The sequence below is a fragment of the Aquarana catesbeiana genome, linkage group LG01 (assembly GCF_042186555.1).
Source record: "Aquarana catesbeiana isolate 2022-GZ linkage group LG01, ASM4218655v1, whole genome shotgun sequence".
Taxonomy (NCBI): domain Eukaryota; kingdom Metazoa; phylum Chordata; class Amphibia; order Anura; family Ranidae; genus Aquarana; species Aquarana catesbeiana.
In genome coordinates, this window is record NC_133324.1 from 627,278,875 (window position 1) to 627,299,878 (window position 21,004).

The window sequence follows — 21,004 nt, forward strand, 5'->3', positions numbered from 1 at the left end:
TTTAAAAACGTGGCATAAAAGGCGCGAATTGAGAGCATACTGCACAAAGTTTAGGCAAGTCTATGAGAGTTTAAGAGTATTTTAGTTTATAGGCGGTTTTTTTTTTTTTGCACTACACTCCCCTCTGCAAAAGTTTTACTCTCAAAATAAGCATTTCACAGCCTTTTTTTGCTGAGTGCCATTTTGAACAAAAAGAGCAAAGGATATTGTGAGCAGAGATTCCTGAGCCATCAACAGCCATGCCACTCTACTCTTCAATTCTACTCTTCCGAATACTCAGGGTGCTCCAGTTCCCGCTATCTCCTCCCGGGATGAATATTTTATAATTCTGTCTTTATTATCTGTGTGAGATTTATCCCAGAGGTTGGCATGTCCTTGCACAGCTGCAATCAACTGATGTTGTGTGACCTCCCTCCTGGTCATGTCTGAATGTGTTGCTCTCTCAAAGAAAGATGGAGAAGATGGGCAGGGTCAAAAGATACTTCCTGTAAAGCCAGGAAATGTTGTACATTGACAACACACCTTTTTTTAAAATAAAAAAACGTTGAAACTTGACGTTTAGAAGAGATTAGAGGAGTTTAGGAGAGACTGACGTTTTTACAGGTCCTAAACTTCTCCAGAAAACACGATAGAGAAGGATTTTTTTTTTGCTGCCTGTGAATGTCCTTTTCAGAAAACGCCTGTAGTAGTCATAATGTGCAAAGACACATAGAACATAATAGAAGTGCTTCTAGAGGCAGGCGAAAAAAAACGTCAAACGCCTGTAGAATCAACGTTTTTTTAAGTCCAGTGTGCATGGAACCTTAGTCTACGTTTCCACTATTGCGACCCCAAAGTTGCACGATTTAGAGTGCAGCTTTGATCCAACTTTACACTCTCTGGATCAAAGTCGCATCAAAGAATTGCAGGTACCTTTTCAAAGTCACTGATTTTCAAAGTTGCATAGATGGGAACGGGTACCATTAAAATCAATGGGCTGTGACTTGTCATGCGACTTTGGACACATAGTCGCATGACAAGTCACGTTTCCACTATTGCGACCCCAACGTTGCGCGATTTAGAGTGCGACTTTGAGTGCAGCTTTGATCCAACTTTACAATAGCATCAAAGCATTGCAGGTGGTGTGACTTATCATACTTTATGCGTCCAAAGTCGCCTGACAAGTCGCACTAGTGGGAACAGAGCTTTAGTGTGTTTGCCTGTCCTATGATCTTTGTAGATTGTGAGCTGAGACCCCAGAGCTCTTCCAGCTACACTGACATTCTCTACCCCCTGGGTCCTGTGTGGATGGGGCTTTTTATTTCTTAATTTTCTCATGAATTATAATGTACAATGAGGGACCATTGGGCAGGAACCTATGATTAGCTCCTCCCATCCTGTATGCGCCCACTGGCAACACAGGAACAGTGTCCCTTCCTGGAAGTCATGTCACTAGCTTTCTGTACCCACACCCACTGGCTGCTTTTACACTCAGAAGGAAGTAGAATTGAAGTCATGTGACAGCACTGGATACTGAAAAATAAAGGTTGAAAAACTGAGATTTTTTCATTTTGAGGCATAAGGCTGAACTGAGCTCACATTAATGATTACACGGGAGAATTTAAGTGTTGTGCCCCGTACACACAGTCGGATTTTCCGTCGGAAAATGTTCGATGGGAGCTTGTTGTTGGAAATTGCAACCCTGTGTAGGCTCCATCGGACATTTTCCATCGGAATTTCCGTCACACAAAATTTGAGATCTGGATCTCAAATTTTCCGACAACAAAATCCGTTGTTGTAAATTACGATAGCGTGTACACAATTCCGATGCACAAAGTTCCACGCATGCTCGGAATTAAGCAGAAGAGCCGCACTGGCTATTGAACTTCATTGTTCTCGGCTCGTCGTACGTCACCGGGTTCTTGACGTTCGGAATTTCCAACAAGATTTGCGTGACCGTGTGTATGCAAGACAAGTTTGAGCCAACATCCGTCGGAAAAAATCCATGGATTTTGTTGTCGGAATGTGCGATCGTGTGTATGGGGCATTAGGGTGGACTTCCACTCGGTTTTGATCATTCCAAACCTTTTTAACAATATAGTAAATATATGAAAGGTAAATACAAATGACAGATTCCGCTAAGAGAATTAATCCGCTAGAATTATAAAATAATTATAAAATTGAAAATGAAGATAAAAGGGTCACCACCTATCCTAAATGGAGAGTTTTGAGGCAGTATATGTATACAATTTTTAAATTATTTAAACCCGATGTCTGCCATCTAGTGGTTAGGGAGCAGGATGACATCCAAAATTTATTTTACTAAATTCGGCTTGGTCAATTCCAAACCTGTTATACAATATAGTGGATATATAAAATAATCACCATAACACATTTTCCCCTATAAGATAAGTATAAATAACGTATTCCTCTAAAAAAAAAAAAAAAGACTCAGGATAATAAGTGTCTTATTTTATTTTTGATTTTCAGTTTTCATGATTCAAGCGGATTACATTTTTTTAGAGGAATATATTATTTATACTTACCTTCTATTACATAGTTACATAGTTACATAGTAGGTGAGGTTGAAAAAAGACACAAATCCATCAAGTCCAACCTATGTGTGTGATTATATGTCAATATTACATTATATATCCCTGTATGTTGCAATCGTTCAGGTGCTTATCTAATAGTTTTTTTAAACTATCTATGCCCCCCGCTGAAACCACCGCCTGTGGAAGGGAATTCCACATCCTTGCCACTCTTACAGTAAAGAACCCTCTACGTAGTTTAAGGTTAACCCTCTTTTCTTCTAATTTTAATGAGTGGCCACGTGTCTTCTTAAACTCCCTGAGAAGAAGGTGTCACCAGCACACCAGGATCTGCAAAATTGGGTCCAAAATTTTAATCACATAGTATCACATGTTGGTCACATGCCTGATGAAGGGGTCCTGCGTGGCTCCGAAACTTCGCTTCTATTTATTTTTTTGATACTATGTGATTAACATTTTGGACCCAATTTTGGAGATCCTGGTGTGCTAGTGACACTTCCTTCTCATGATTGCAGTCGGTTCCAGCCGTTGGTCATTTCAGCACCCAATTTAAGATACAGCCTTTTGTGCAGGTACGTGTGCGTTGGGAGTATTGCATTGGAGGTTATTAAACTCCCTTCCGCAAAGAAGTTTTATCCCTATTGTGGGGTCACCGGTATGGTATTTGTAAATCAAAATCATATCCCCTCTCAAGCGTCTCTTCTCCAGAGAGAATAAGTTCAGTGCTTGCAACCTTTCTTCATGACTAATGTCCTCCAGTTCCTTTATTAGCTTTGTTGCCCTTCTCTGTATTCGCTCTATTTCCAGTACATCCTTCCTGAGACTGGTGCCCAGAACTGGACAGCATACTCCAGAAGAGGCCGGACCAGAGTCTTGTAGATTGGGAGAATTATTGCTTTATCTCTGGAGTTAATCCCCTTTTAATGCATGCCAATATTCTGTTTGCTTTTTTAGCAGTAGCTTGGCATTGCATGCCATTGCTGAGCCTATCATCTACTAGGACCCCCAGGTCCTTTTCCATCTTAGATTCCCCCAGAGGTTCTCCCCCTAGTGAGTACATTCTTATTTTTCCCACCCAAATGAATTATTTTACATTTTTTTACATTAAACCTCATTTGCCATATAGTCACCCACCCCATTAATCTGTTCAGGTCTTCTTGCAAGGTTTCCACATCCCGCGGAGAAGTTATTGCCCTGCTTAGCTTAGTATCGTCCGCAAATACAGATATTGAACTGTTTACCCCATCCTCCAGGTCGTTTATGAACAAATTAAATAGGATTGGTCCCAGCACAGAACCCTGGAGGACCCCACTTCCCACCCCTGACCATTCCGAGTACTCCCCATTTATCACCACCCTCTGAACTTGCCCTTGTAGCCAGTTTTCCATCCGTGTACTCACCCTATGGCCTGCGCCAACGGACCTTACTTTGTACAGTAAACATTTATGGGGAACTGTGCCAATTGCTTTTGCAAAATCCAGATACATCACGTTTATGGGCCTTTCTTTATCTAGATGGCAGATCACCTCCTCATAGAAGTTTAATAGATTGGTTTGGTAAGAAAGATTCTTCATGAATCCATGCCGATTACTGCTAATGATACCGTTTTCATTACTAAAATCTTGTATATAGTCCCTTATCATCCCCTCCAAGAGCTTGTATACTATTGATGTAAGGCTAACTGGTCTGTAATTGCCAGGGATGTATTTTGGCCCTTTATTTAAATATTGGTGCTACATTGGCTTTTCTCCAATCAGCTGGTACCATTCCAGTCAGTAGACTCTCAGTAAAAATTAGGAACAATGGTCTGGCAATTACTTGACTGAGTTCCCTAGGGTGCAAGCCATCTGGTCCCGGTGATTTATTAATGTTTCCCAAGTCTATTTCTAATTCTGTCCTGTGATGTATCATAAAGATAAACATTGCAGTTTTGGTTACTGAAGCCACCCGATTCCCTCGTGAAGACTTAGGAGAAGAATCAATTCAATACCTTCGCCATTTCCCCATTCTTGGTAACCAGATGTCCTTCCTCATTCTTTATGGGGCCAATATGGTCCATCCTCACTTTTTTACTGTTTATATACTTAAAGAAATTCTTGGGATTTTTTTTCTCTCCTCTGCTATGTGTCTTTCGTGTTCTATCTTAGCCGCTCTAATTGCACCCTTACATTTCTTATTTCATTCTTTGTAAAGTCTGAATTCTGATGATGATCCCTCAGCCTTGTATTTTTTGAAGGCCTTCTCCTTTGCTTTTATATGCATTTTTACATTGGAGTTAGGCCATCCAGGACTTTTGTTCCTTATAGGGGATATTTTATATATCCACTATATTGTATAACAGGTTTGGAATGGACCACGCCGAATGTAGAACATTTTTTTTTGGATGTCATCCTACATTCTAACCACTAAATGGCAGACATTAGGTTTAAAGATTTTTTTTTTTATTTATTAAGAGATACTTACATATACTGTCTCAAAACTCTCCATTGAGGATAACTGGTGCCCCTTTTATTTTCATTTTATAATTCTAGCGGATTATTTCTTTTAGAGGAAAATGTCATTTGTATTTACCTTGTAGATGAAAATATGTGACGGTTGTTAGTTTCATATATCTGCTATATTGTTAAAAAGGTTTGGAATGATCTAAGCAGAGTTTAGTGATTTTTTTGAGTTTTAATTTATTGCTTTTTAACCACAAGATGACATCAATTACTTAAGAGATAACTACATGCACATACATTTGAAACTGGAATTCTTTCCTGGTTGTTCTGTAGTTCTTAACTTTTATTGGCTACCGGATATAGGTAGTACACATAAATCTAATTGTCATATAGTTTTGTTTGGATTTAACGGTCTTTTAGCCTGGGTTCACACTATAGCAATGCAGGAACCAGCACGATTCCAGTGCCGATTTCGCATCGCATTTCTCCCGCAGGCAGTTAATACTGCCCTCTGCGAACCGCTGCGGGTGTCAATACAATGTTAATGACACCCCCAGATCGGTTCACAGATTGCAGTGCGAACTGTGGATTTGGACAGGAATCAGATCGCATGGGTGAGAACACCCATGCAATCCGATTCCAGTGCAGGAAAATAAAGTCCCTGCACCTTTTTTATGCAAATCCAATGCAAGTTCAGCCATACAACTGTATGGCTGAACTCGCATTGCATATGATCGGCACAGCAGTGCGGGTGTGAATCACTTGCGATGTCTGTGTTCGCAATAGTGGGAACCCAGGTTAAAGGTCGAATATTAGGGCTGGGATTCAAAAGGAAGCCTCGCTAAGCAATAATATGGCCGCGAATCAAAGCAAGGCTTGGTCATTCCACTCATCTATATATGGGAAAATAGAACATTGGGAGGAAGGCCTCAGTAAGAGACCCTCAAATGATAGGCCATCTAGGTCTGGTAACTCATCCTGGATGATATACAAAATGGTGGGCCCTAACAAACTAAATATAAGGACTGTACCGCTATTATTATTATTATACAGGATTTATATAGCACCAACAGTTTGCGCAGCGCTTTACAATGTAGGGAGACACTACACCAACAGTACAATTCAAAACAAGAGGGTTAGAGGAGCCCTTCTCCTGTGAGCTTACAATCTAAGAGGGGCTGGTGAAACAAAAGGTAGGGACTGTGAGGGATGAACTGATGAGGGGAGTAGAAGATTTGGTTATTAGCTGGAGGCAGGATAGGCGACCCTTAAGAGATGAGTTTTCAGGGATCACCTAAAAGTGGACAGAGTAGGAGATAGCCGGACAGAATGGGGTAGTGAGTTCCAGAGGATGGGAGAGGCTCTGGAGAAGTCCTGGAGATGAGAATGGGAGGGGGAGACAAGGGAGCTAGAGAGCAGAAGGTCTTGGGAGGAGAGGAGAGGACAGGACAGTTTGGGTGATATTTGGAGATAAGATTGGTGATAGCTCGGGGCAGAATTGTGAATGGCTTTGTATGTTATTGTTAGTGTTTTGAATTTTATTCATTGGGCAATGGGAAGCCAGTGGAGGGATTGGCAAAGAGGAGCGTCGGACACTGAACGGCTGGTAAGGTGGATGAGTCTGGCAGCGGCATACATGATATAGTCCTTATATTTCATTTGTTGTGGGCCCACCATTTTGTATATCATCTATAAATGGCGCCCGTGCCTCGGAAGACGTCATCTATGAGGAAACGTGTAGGGCGGTGTTGACATCAACGCGTTTACACTGATCCTGGAAGCGCGGGTGTACTGTTTGCCGGCAAAAGAGATTGTACAATTTGGCGTATTTACTGCATACAGATGTAAGTGCAATTTTAAATGTTTTAAATAAAGCAAGTAAGTGATTTTACACTATATAATTTGAAGAGGTGTTAAAGATCATGTGTCCACTCTGTAGCAGTACACCACAAAAATAAAACCTGGAGGACAAAGGAAATATGTTGCTCTGCTTTGCAATCTGATTAAACTGAACAGAACACTGAAGATGGGTCATGGATGGGTATTCCAGCATGACAATGACCCAAAACACACGGCCAAGGCAACAAAGGAGTGGCTCAAAAAGAAGCACATTAAGATCCTGGAGTGGCCTAGCCAGTCCCCAGACCTTAATCCCATAGAAAATATGTGGAGGGAGCTGAAGGTTCGAGTTACCAAATGTCAGCCTCAAAACCTTAATGACTTGGAGAGGATCTGCAAAGTGGGACAAAATCCCTCCTGAGATGTGTGCAAACCTGGTGGCCAACTACAAGAAACATCTGACCTCTGTGATTGCCAACAAGGGTTTTGCCACCAAGTACTAAGTCATGTTTTGTGAAGGGGTCACTCATTAAAATGCAAATCAATTTACAACTTTTTTTTAAATGCGTTTTTCTGGATATTTTTGTTGATATTCTCTCTCTCACTGTTAAAATAAACCTACCATTAAAATGATAAACTAATCACTTCTTTGTCAGTGGGCGAACGTACAAAATCAGCAGGGGATCAAATACTTTTTTCCTCTCACTGTACCAACATGTATATAACACATTATATGTCAGTGTACTAATAAAAAAAATTCCTTCATATACCAATACATAATGAACAAATAAACCATCAGTGAATAACAAATATAAATATAGCAGTTTTAATGCTACGGGGCGGCGGTTGTGCGCAGGATCGCGTATATATATATATATATATATATATATATATATACATGACCCTACACTTTCAGGTCGTGGGCTTACTACGAGAGCTAAACAGTAGGTACCATGGACTTGATGTCCGCTGGCACCCACCGATCATTTAGTACAGAGGCAGAACAGCAGTCTGCCTATGTAAACAAGCCAGATTGCCGCTTCTCAGGCTAGAGTGTATACTAACGATTGTCTCTCTGAGCCATTCCCACTGAGTTGGGGTATGAGACAGGGTTGTCCCCTGTCTCGAGGCCTGTTCGCCCTGGCCATAGAGCCTCTGGCCGCCCTCATTAGAGCGGATGCTGAGGTACGGGGTATTCAAGTTGTGACTATCCATGAAAAAATTTCTCTATATGCAGACGATGCCCTACTGTATTTGGCTGACTCATCCACCTCCCTTCGGAAAGTACTGGCCATATTTAACCTTTTTGAACTGCTCTCACTCCATCCCTCCACAACCAAACCTAACTCCCAGATGCAGCTTAAGTGGGTGGAGGAAATCAAATACTTGAGGATAAAGATCACAGCAGACTTAGGGGAATACACGGCCCGGAACCTCCAGCCCCTTGTGCAGCAGGTCACTACCAAATGTACAGCTTGGTGCTCGCTCCCCCTGACACCCGTAGGTATGGTCAACCTGCAGAAAATGGTGCTCCTACCCAAGTTTCTATATTTTTTCAGAAACACCCCGATCCATATTCCCAGGGCTTTCTCCAGGAGACTGGAGGGGCAGCTGGGGACCTTTGCCTGGGCGGGGAGACCTCCCAGAGTGGCAAAGCAGATACTACACCTACCCCTTTCCAGCGGTGGATTGGCGCTTCCCAATTTTCAAATTTATTATTGGGCAGCCGTCTTGGTCACAGTTCGAAGGTGGTTCTCCCAGCCCAAACAGAACCCGGCGGTTATATTGAAAGCGGCCATAATGGGGTCATATGCCGCTCTTAGCAACCTCGCATTCAGGGGAAGACAGGCTGACCCCTCAGTTACGACCCCCATGAAAACCACAATAAGGGCCTGGCAGGAAGCTAGGGAGATATATGCAAAACCCTTTCACATATCCCCTCACACGCCCTTATGGGGTAATCCTCTTCTGACTCATTTCAACTCCTTGCCAGATCAGAGTGGGCAAAGAAAGGGATAACGACTCTAAAACATATAGTTAAAGACAGTAAACTTATCTCTTTCCAGGACATGAAATCCCTGTATTCGCTACTAGCGAAGTGGACATTCCGATACTGGCAACTGAGCCATGCTTTCAGGGCCCAATTTCCAGAGAAAATAACACTGGAGTCAGACTCAATGGAGCGACTCTTGACCTCCAGCACAATGGGACAACCTCTCTCCTCCCTCTACCTGTATCTGACAGTGTGGTTACGACAGCTGACCCGATCCTTTGACAAGTGGAAGGCTGACATACACACCCTAGATGACAAGAAATGGGAGAAGTGTGTCTCCACATACATCCCGTCATTGATAGCAGCAAGGGCCAGATTCATACAGCTCAAATTTCTACACAGGGCCTACTTCACCCCACAAAGATTAGCCCGGATATTTCCCCAAAGGGATCCACTCTGCCCCAGGTGTAGTCGGGAAATAGGCTCATTTTGGCACATGGTCTGGACATGCCCCAAGACCCAGCCCTACTGGAAGCAAATAGCTGACACCTTGAGCGATGTGTCCAGAACTCGGGTCCCACTGGACCCCCTAACCCTTCTTCTGAGTCACTTGGAGAGGAGGTTCAGGGTGACAGATACACCAAACTATTCCTGACATTCTCCCTGTTTTATGCCAAAAGAGAAATTCTCCTCAAATGAAAGTCAGTGGAACCACCCAGGCGGGAGTCCTGGAGCCTTTCTATAAACACTGTACTATCCCTATACAGGCTTACATATGAGAGTAGACAATGCCCTGCAAAATTTGACAAAATATGGTCGGGGTAGATTGATGCCAATGGCTGAGTATGTCTAGAGCTGAACCCAGGAAGTACTCCTGGATATGTACTTAATAGCAGGGCCGGATTAAGAACATCATAGGCCTGATGCTGAGGATTATGGTGGGGCTTTTTATTTAAAAAAATAAATAAATAAAATAATTAAAAATGCAAACAATTTTTTGTTATAACGAATTAAATTAAATAGAGAGAGGGAGGATGAGAGAGAAAGGGGATAAGAGAGGGGTGAGGGGTAAGGGAGGGAGGATGAGAGATAGAGGGGGGATTAGAGAGAGAGGATGCGAATGAGCATGCATGGAAGTGACAGCAACACAGCTCCGCCAAGGCAAGTGACCGAAGGCACAGAACCCGGAAGGAAAACAGGGTGAAGATGGAACAAAAGTGTGCCCATTCTAGAGCTGGTAACATTGAGGATATTCAATATCATTTTAAAGAACTGTTTTTGTGTGTAAGAGGCATAGGGGAGGAGTATGGATGGTATAAAAGTGGGAAGTATGTGCAGGTGAGGGAGAAGAATGTGGAGGGTATAACAGTGGGCACTATGTACAGGAGAGGAGTGTGGAGGGTATGCCAGTGGGCAGTATGTACAGGAGAGGAGTGTGGAGGGTATGATGGGGGCAGTATATACAGGAGAGGAGTGTGGAGGGTATGATAGGGGCAGTATGTACAGGAGGGGAGTGTGGAAGGTATTATGAGGGTGGTATGTACAGGAGAGGAATGTGGAGAGAAATATAGTTGGCAGTATCTACAGGAGAGGAGTGTGGAGGGTATGACAGTGAGCAGTATGCACAGGAGAGGAGTGTGGATGGTATGACAGTGGGCAGTATGTACAGGAGAGGAGTGTGGAGGGTATGACAGTGGACAGTATGTACAGGAGAGGAGTGTGGAGGGTATGACAGTGGGCAGTATGTACAGGAAAGGAGTGTGGAGGGTGTGACCGTGGGCAGTATGTACAGGAGAGGAGTGTGGAGGGTATCATAGTAAGCAGTATGTACAGGAGAAGAATGTGAAGGGTATGACAGTGAGCAGTATGTACAGGAGAGGAGTGTGGAGGGTATGACAGTGGGCACTATGTATAGGAGAGGAGTGTAGATGGTATGACAGTGGGAACTATGTACAGGTGAGGAGGATGTAGGAATCTGGGGAGGAAAAATTTAAAGGTTTGTGGAAGGATGTTTAGGGACTGCGTAGTGGTTAAGCGGGCCATACATGAATTGAAATTAAGCCAATTAAGCAGAGACCAGCTATAGTCGATCTATGTATGGGCTAACTGGTTGTACACAAGTCAATCTATTGAGTACAACCAGCCTATCTGGTTTTTCCCAAAACAGTCAATGCTGCCAGCTATAGTTAGCAACACTGATCATTGTATTCTGTTGGTTGGGAAGGCTCCCCACTGGCAGAACACAATAACACTGCGGGACCCTCTTAACCCTCTTGGGCATGGAGTTCACCATAGCTTCACAGGTTGCCACTGGAGTCCTCTTTCACTCCTCCATGACAACATCACGGAGCTGGTGGATGTTAGAGACCTTGCGCTCCTCCACCTTCTGTTTGAGGATGCCCCACAGATGCTTAATAGGGTTTAGGTTTGGAGACATGCTTGGCCAGTCCATCACCTTTACCCTCAGCTTCTTGAGCAAGGCAGTGGTCATCTTGGAGGTGTGTTTGGGGTCGTTATTATGTTGGAATACTGCCCTGAGGCCCAGTCTCCAAAGGGAGGGGATCAAGCTCTGCTTCAGTATGTCACAGTACATGTTGGCATTCATGGTTCCCTCAATGAACTGTAGCTCCCCAGTGCCGGCAGCACTCATGCAGCCCCAGACCATGACGCTCCCATCACCATGCTTGACTGTAGGCAAGACACACTTGTCTTTGTACTCCTCACCTGGTTGCTACCACACACGCTTGACACCATCTGAACTAAATAAGTGTATCTTGGTCTCATCAGACCACAGGACATGGTTCCAGTAATCCATGTACTCAGTGCTTTTTTTTCTCAGATTACAGGTGCAGGAACTCCCCCCTTATGAGTCACCGTTCATCTCTGCCCCCCTACCCACCTCTGAGCACTCTCTCTTGGCTCCACCCCCTACCCACCTCCCAGTACGGCTCCTTTTAGAGAGTACAGAACCAAGTATCATTTTGTGCTACTAAATTGTATGGAATTTGATAGACCCAACCCAAGCAGCAACATACCCCACCACAGCAACAATAGATCCCCCACACACGACAGACCTCCCCCCACCAACAATAGACCCCCTGCAACAAAATACCATCCCAGCAACAATAGACCCCTACAAAAAATAGATCCCCCAGCAGTCAGTATCAATTGACCCTCCAGCACACCTTGCCATAGAATACATTCAGTGCTGGAGGTGCCAGAACTGCGTTCCCCCGTGTTCCCGCTGAAAAAAAGCCCTGCATGTACTTAGTCTGCTTGTCTTCAGCAAACTGTTTGCGGGCTTTCTTGTGCATCATCTTTAGAAGAGGCTTCCTTATGGGATGGCAGCCATGCAGACCAATTTGATGCAGTGTGCGGTGTATGGTCTGAGCACTGACAGGCTAACCCCCCACCCCTTTAACCTCTGCAGCAATGCTGGCAGCACTCATACGTCTATTTCCCAAAGACAACTTTTGGATATGACACTGAGCACGTGCACTCAACTACTTTGGTCGACCATGGCGAGGCCTGTTCTAAATGGAACTTATCCTGTTAAACCACTGTATGGTCTTGGCCACCAGCCTGCAGCTCAGTTTCAGGGTCTTGGCAATCTTCTTATAGCCATGGCCATCGTTATGTAGAGCAACAATTCTTTTTTGCAGATCCTCAGAGAGTTCTTTGCCATGAGGTGCCATGTTGAGCTTCCAGTGACCAGTATGAGAGAGTGAGAGCGATAACACCAAATTTAACACACCTGCTCCCCATTCACACCTGAGACCTTGTAACACTAATGAGACACAAGACATCGGGGAGGGAAAATGGCTAATTGGGCCCAATTTGGACATTTTTACTTAGGGATGTACTCACTTTTGTTGCCAGCAGTTTAGACATTAATGGCTGTGTGTTGAGTTATTTTGAGGGGACAGCAAATTTACACTGTTATACAAGCTGTACACTCACTACTTTACATTGGAGCAAAGTGTCATTACTTCAGTGTTGTCACATGAAAATATATAATAAAATATTTACAAAAATGTGAGGGGTGTACTCACTTTTGTGAGATACTGTATATATATATCTATATATATATCTATATATAGATATATATATATATATTGTACAATAACGTTGATGTGTATATTTCAAATATTTTAATATGGACTTTTGTGGTGAAAAAAGGGAATATCAAGTGAACTAAAATACACAAGAAGCCCTTGAGTTTAATATGAGATTAGGGAGCATTTCCTATGAAATTTATTTACAGTACCAATTATTATTATATTTGATATTGTGATTCTTTGATCAACATTCTTTAAAAAAAAGTTTTAATTATAGAAGAAGAACAGTTTTGAACCCTTTAGTCTTAATTTATATTTTAATGCTCCATTTCCTAAAAATGTCTCTTAGAATTCCTCTCGTGACTCTTGGTATATACAGTTAGGTCCATATATATTTGGACACAGGCACAGTTTTCATACTTTTGGCTTTGTATGCCACGAGAATAAAACAAAACAATCCAAATGAATTTGAAGTGCAGACTTTCAGCTTTAATTCAAGGGGTTGAACATAAATATTAAGTACACATTTTAGGAACTACAACCATTTTTATACACAGTATCCCCATTTTTAAGGGCTCAAAAGTAACTGGACAAATTAAAATAATCATAAACAAAATGTTAATTTTTAATATTTTGTTGAGAATCCTTTACTGGCAATGACTGCCTGAAGTGTGGAACCCATGGACATTACCAAAGACTGGGTTTCCTCCTTTCTGATGCTTTGCCAGACTCTAACTGCAGCTGTCTTCAGTTGTTCTTAGTTTGTGGGTCTTTCTGCCTTTAGTTTTGCCTTCAGCAAGTGAAATGCATGCTCAGGTGATTGACTTGGCCATTGCATAATATTCCACTTATTTTCCTTCAAAAGCTCCTGGGTTGTTTTTGCAGTGTGTTTTGGATCATTGTCCATCTGTACTGTGAAGTGCCGTCCAATCAACTTTGCTCCATTTGGCTGAATCTGGGCTGACAATATATCTCTAAACACTGCAGAATTAATCCGGCTGCTTCTGTCACATCATTAATAGACACCAATGATCAGTGCCACGGAAAGCCATGCATGCCTGTGTCATCAAACTGCCTCCACCATGTTTTACAGATGACGTGTGCTTTAAATAATGAGCTGTTCTAAGCCTTCTCCACACATTTTTTTTTCCCGTCATTCTGGTACAGATTAATCTCATTTCATCCATCCAAACAAAAGAATGCTTTTCCAGAAATAGTCTGGCTTTTTAGATGTTTTTTTGGCAAAGTCTAACCTGGCTTTTCTATTCTTCAGACTTATGAATGGTTTGCACCTAGTGGTGAATCCTCTGTATGTGCTCTCATGAAGTCTTCTCTTGATTGTAGACTTTGACAACGATACACCCACCTCCTGAAGAGTGTCCTTCAATTGTCTGGATGTTGTGAATGGGTTTTTCTTTACCATAGAGAGGATCCTGCGATCATCCACCACTGCTGTCTTCCGTGGACGTCCAGGCCCTTTTATGTTGCTGAGCTCACCAGTGCTTTCTTCTTTCCTCAGAATGTACAAAACTGTTGATTTGGCCGCTCCTAATGTTACTGCTATCTCTCTGATAGATTGGTTTGGTTTTTAAACTCTTACAATGGCCTGTTCACAGCAATAAATTCCAAATGCAAATACTACACTTAAGCCCCATTTTCTTCAGTTTTTTGTCTTCAGATTTACCATATACATATAACATGAGGTCAAACCTTAAGAGTTTCAATTTATATGCAATCAGGCAGGCCCTTGCAGTACATGGTTTTGATAAATCTGAATACAAAAATCTGCAGAAAATCTAATAGTGTGTATGGGGTCTTAGAATCAACCTGCAGACCTTTTACCTGCTTAATTGATGAAGAAATAATGAAGGTGTAGCCCACACCTGGCCATGAAACAGCTTTTGATTCAATTGTCCAATTACTTTTGCTATTCTTAAGAGCTGTAATTCCTAAACCCTTCCTCCGATTTGGATTTACATACCCTCAAAATAAACCTGAGAGTGTGCTCTTTCAGCCCATTATATAACTATAGCTTGAATATGTTTTGGTAAATACCTGAAAAAACTAAAATTGTGCCTGTGTCCAAGTATACTGTATATGGACCTAACTGTATATTGTATAGTACAGTATAAATTAGTTATTGGTTCTCCCCTTAAGATGACACACGCATGGCGTGCACGGCTTCACGCATGTGTCATGATGTCATTTTGCATGGCGCACGCAGACGTCATACACGATGGCCATCTTTATATCCATTTCAAGCACATGGCCCACAATGTACCGTTGTTTGTCTCTGATGCAGCCGGCTGGAGCCAGAGAAGCCGGTTCAGCAGGATTTTAGCCATTTTGCTCACATTACTATCCGGAATGTGGAGCTATGATGTGGATATAGTACCAGAAATTGGGGACTGATAAGTATACTTTACATTTCTTACAAATATCTTGGAAACTGGCTATATCCTTAAAATGTTACTAAACCCACAACTGTAAAATTAGTCTGTATATGCAGTAAAGCATGCTTATTATACTCACTGTGGAACCCAATGGGTTATCCTGTGCATTGTGTAAAAGGGCTGTTTGATCCTGTTCTCTCTGATCCTCCACAGTCCCCAATCCATCTCTTCATAGTACAGAGACTTGGGGACACTCTGCACAATTTTTTTCTTTGGAGGGTGCATGTGATCAGCACAGGGCCAATCAGCACTGTTCAGATAGAGGGTCAGGGGTCATGCAGCCTCATAGGACAGTCAGAAAAGAATGAAAACTCCTCCTACAAGCTTTAACCGATGCTCGGTCGGACCCTAATAGAAGTCACAAAACTACTATATACTGCTGATGAGAAAAGGTATTTAGCAGTTTATATTTACTAAAATAATTGAATTTCCATGTTCTGTGTACTGTGGGAGACCAAATATATGGAATGCAGGGTCCTGGGTTTAGTAACACTTTAAGGGATCCGTGTTGAGTGATGCAGTATTATGGACACACAACATGTTCATCGAGTCCATGCATTTCTTTTTTCTCTATAGCTGATACCATGACTGAAGTGCGAGAGAGGTTGAATATGGCTGTTAATTATATCATCATCCCAAGTGAAGGACATCACAAATGCTCACAATAACAGCCGGATCACCTCCTCTGGACCACAGTGACGGTTTATATTTAGGAAATCTTCCTGGATGCCTAAACAGCCATATTATTACAATATTCTCTGGATGATTTGTGGATTTATTATTTTCTTCATGATTTGCACTTTGTCGCATAATACATCTTTTCATGGTGGCTGTAATATATCATGTCTAATGCGAGGGAGGTTGATCAAAGCTGCCATCTATACCAGTGGTTCTCAACCTCAGTCCTCAAGTACCCCCAACAGGCCATGTTTTGGGAATTTCTCTTAAATAAAATAGCTGTCCAAAATACCAAGCCATTACTCCAGGTGATTGCTAAGATCATTAAGACTCGTGTTCCTTATGATCCTAAATATTGTCTGCTAGGGCTGGTGGAACAACTGTCAATGCTCAGAGCCAGGAAAATACTCATATCCCTGCTATTGTACTATGCTCGTAAGGTCGTTATGATGGAACTGGAAACAATCGTCTTCCCCCACTGTCAGATTCTGGAAAAGCTTAGTGAATGCCAGTTTACCCCTGTATAAAGCCACCTACTCGGGCAGGGGTTGTTCACAAAAATTTGAAAAGGTATGGACCTGTTGGCTAGAGGATAATACCACGGCAACTGATGCAGTAACCACTTCCTATATTAACACTATATCTCTAGTCTGTTAGTATATTGACCCCAACTACTCTCATGTTGCATTATCCTGTTGGTACCAATTTGAGCACAGATTCTCCTGAACTGAACCTCTCCCCACATTGGGGTTATAGTATAAGTTAGTTTGTTTATGTTGTATGTTGTGCCCTGTTGCCGCAGCAGAAGAACTGCCCCTGCGTGGGCTAATTTTGCATGCCAATGAAAAATTTAATAAAAAAGATTTTGCAAAAAAAAAATACCAAGCCATTGACTGATTTAAAGCACCCGTGCAAGATAAAAAAAAAACCTGCAAACATGGCCTGTTGGGGGTACTTGAGGACTGAGGTTGAGAACCACTGATCTATACCATCATCTCATGTGAATGGACTTGACTTTGAGGATAAACTTTGATAGCAGCCATTTCTCCTCCTCTTGACCACAGGGACACTCTGTATGCATTGTCCTATTAAAAGTGGAGTTCCACACAAAAATAGAACTGCTTTTCGTAATCCTCCCCCCCTCTGGTGTCACAATTGGCACCTTTCGGGGGGGGGGGGGAGCAGATACCTGTCTAATACAGGTATTTTGCTCCAACTTCTGGGCATAGATACCCGCGGGTATCTATGCCACTAGCCACACTCCCCCCCGCTGTCTTCTGGGAGACAGACGGGTCCCAGGAGACAGCAGGGACAGTGGGAACGTGCAGCAGGGAACCTGATTCCCTTACCGAAGATGGCGGCAGCAGCACTCGAGAGCCGAGGGACAGATCGACTTCGGGTGCCGACATCACGGGCGCCCTGGACAGGTAAGTCTCTATATTTTAAAAGTCAGCAGCTGCAGTATTTGTAGCTGCTGACTTTAAAAAAAAAAAACAAAAAAAAAAAACAAAACGGCGGAACTCCGCTTTAACTATTTATCAACCACACAACCAGGACACCCTGAATGCATGGTGGATCCTTTAATGCATATTTATAGATTAGTGAGTCATTTGAGGAATCTAATGGTGATGCACAATTGATCCTAGGATTTTTTTAATCCCTTGATATTTTCTCTAAGCTCCAATCATATTCTGGGAATATATATATATATATATATATATATATATATATATATATATATATATATATATATATATATATATATATATATATATAGATAGATAGATAGATAGATAGATAGATAGATAGATAGATAGAGAGAGAGAGATTAAAGCGCTTTGGAGCAATTAAGGGCATTTGGCATGGATTTAAATGTGTGCTTTTGGGTTTTGTTCCACTTTTGTATGCAATAAAAGGTTTTGGAACAATATCTGCCAGGACAAGTTTGGCTTATTAGATATGCACCATTTGAAGACATAACATCCTCACGGGTAGTAGGTAGAGCAATCAATCCATATTTTATTATTATTCAATATATTTTTTGTGGATAGCTCTCCTTCCTATGGTGGATGTTGATCTGAGTAAATAAAATCCAGTAATTAATCTAGGACCTGGAGGATGTTTTTTAGGTGAGCCTTGGTTAGAAGACAAATTTACTTTAGTGGCTACAAAGCACAGCTGAGGGTAGATGCTGTAGTACAACTCTCCAAAACACAACAGGCAAACAGTGGGGTTTATTACTAAGGGAGTAAAAATTGTTATCTTTACTAAGGTGTAAATATGTTCAGTTTGAACACCCAAACACATAGGTGAAATCAGAAGCTTGCACATGACCGGGTATTCAGAGTGAGCACAGCTTTATGCAGGCCCTACACGGAGCAAATTTTACTTTCCTGTAACCACGGGTTGCAGGAAAGAAATCGTAACCATTGTATTCTACCACCGTAAGAAGATTGAGATGATTGCGTGTAAAATGTAAATAAATCGCATGTAAAATCCGGCAGGCTGGTTGTACCCAAGTTAATCAATCGATCAACTTGGTACATTCAGCCTGCCCATAAATGGCTTGAATCTCGGCCGATTCCTGCTGAACTGGCCGAGATTCAAACCATCTATGGTCAGCCTTAGTTTGCTTAAAGACATTCCTTTTGTAAATCCACTCAACATTCCTTTAAAAAGGTAAGAGTCCTACCACACCCGTTGGCAAATAATCTTCACATTGCCCAGTGCAAACAGACTCCACCAGAACAGTTATTCATAGGCCTGCCTCAAAAAGACCTACAGACATGAGATTCTCTCTGCAAACAACCAGATCAGGAACAGTTAGCATGTGTCTATGGTTATATCATTACATTCTACACAAGTTTACTACACTTAAGCCAGGTCCACACTTTTTTTTTATGCAACCCCGCGGGTTACACGAAAAAAAACTGACTGCTCTGGTCGAGAGCCGCTGTACTAACCATGCGAGGTTAGTCCAGCGATCTCCCTCGCTGAGCTGTTGTGTTCTGGCAGGGGGACGCCCCCCCGCCAGAAAACTCTGATCAGCGCTCTCTGGCTGAGAGCGCTAATCGGGAGTCAGTCAGCTGCTGGTTTTGCAGCATGGAAAAATTGCCGGCTTCTGGCAGACAGACCGACATACACAGGGCAGAATGCTGGCCAGTATTTTTTGTAACGGTAAATGTCTGCCAGTACTTTTGGTACAGGCAAATGTCTCCCGAAATTCTGCCCATGTGCACGGGGCTTAAGGCCCCTTTTACATGGGCTAGATCCAGTTTTGCTCAGCAGGAGATCTGTCTGCTGATTCCCTGCTAAGCTGAGCAGAGCACTGGGCTGTTGTGTTCTGACAGGGAATGGCCCCCTCGTCAGAACACTCTGATCAGCGCTCTCTGCCATTGGCTAAGAGCACTGATCAGGAGTTGTTCGGCTGATGGTTTTCCAGCATGCACGTCCAACGTTCACAGGGCAGAATGTCGGCCAGTATTTTTTGTACTGGCAAATGTCTCCCGACATTCTGCCTGTGTGTACGGGGTTTAAGGTCCCTTTCACATGGGCCAGATCCAGTTTTGCTCAGCAAGGGATTTGTCCACTGATCCCCTGCTGAGCAGAATGGCCAGATAACGGGTTCGTGCCCATTCTGCATATGCAGAGCGACACGGACACACAAACACAGCCCTATCTGCTCTAAGGGCAGACGAATCAGCTGTCCGTTTAGACCCGACTGCCCTCCGATCCGGCCAGATGGGAATGGATCCCCTTCTGTTTTCTTTTCCCAGATTGGATCAGATCCGAAGGTAGCCAGGTGTAAACAGACACAAGTTTGTTTACATCCGGCACTCCATAGAGGAGAATGGAGGGTCCAATCAGGTCCGAAAAACAGCCAGCCAGACCCAATCGGACCTCTCACGTGAAAGGGGCCTTGGTACCATTGGCGTTTCTTTCTACAGGTTGGACATACATACAAATATGCATACATTCTAGGACTGTGTGTAAAAACCCATTGGTAGTTTCCACACTCTACAGGACTGTGAAAAGGGGCATGCATTTTCACTGAAACTGGAAAACCTCTTTAAATACAATAACTACATACAAACTGAAAAAGACTGTTTAAATAAAATAGACATAGGACTCTATATGGAAAAAGTTTTATTTCCATTTTTAGCATTTTATCGAAAATGGCAATTTTTTTTTTAGGCGAAATACCATTTGACAAAATAATGGCTGTCACAAAATATACTCAATCTACCATTATTATAGTGGTTACCAAAAGAGAAAATTTTAGTGGCCTGAACAAACATAACAATATTAAAAATTAGAACATTAATACAGCATGTTATAAACAATTTTGCCATAAATAAATCTTAACATTTACACCATGTAAAAGAACACTTATTACATGAAACACAGTAAAGATAAGCATTTCTTTTATATACACAAAACAGCCAAGTATCTGGTATACCAAAATGGCATTGAGCAATACCTTATAATCAAATAATCCTATAAAGAGAACGCAGATGCTTGTGCAGTCATTTGGCATATCGACTTCTAGTTGCCTCAAAAGAGTAATAACATTCAAACCAAACCCCCATTACAGATTCAGTAGTGCATCTTCAGTAACATGGAAATTATAATATATAATGGTTTTTTTGTTATCTTTACTGTGTTTCACACATTCAGATTAAGAGGTCACTTGGTGATTCAACCTATAGAACATATTTACATATACACATCTACAAGCAATGACAATGTAAAGTGCAGGTCTGCTCATGTTTAGGTTAGCTTCTTCATAAAACTCAACTTCAGGTAGGCGATTGTGAGAAATATAAGTGTCATTATAGCCAATGCCAGATGGTTCTGCCATAAGCCCCAGGCATCGTATGCGATACCTTGATTTTTAAGATGGTCATTGCCAGTCGTTCTGGAAAAAAAAGAATATTTTTAAAAGTAGGTAAATACAAGACGGTCTGACATGAAAAGTTCACCACTATATTACATGAGGATAAAGAGGAGG

The 21,004-nt window shown here is 42.2% G+C and overlaps 1 protein-coding gene across 3 annotated transcripts in view; it reads right to left on the minus strand.

The window, feature by feature from the left end:
- Window positions 1–20,124: 20,124 nt before the first annotated feature.
- The window catches only part of ABCG2 (ATP binding cassette subfamily G member 2 (JR blood group)), a 276,283-nt gene continuing 275,403 nt past the window's right edge, over window positions 20,125–21,004 (minus strand). For all 3 annotated transcript variants that reach the window (XM_073600840.1, XM_073600848.1, XM_073600855.1), the window contains one exon: window positions 20,125–20,911. In XM_073600840.1, the coding sequence (XP_073456941.1) occupies window positions 20,764–20,911 (148 nt within the window). In that variant the 3' untranslated portion in view covers window positions 20,125–20,763. The remainder of the gene's footprint in view (window positions 20,912–21,004) is intronic.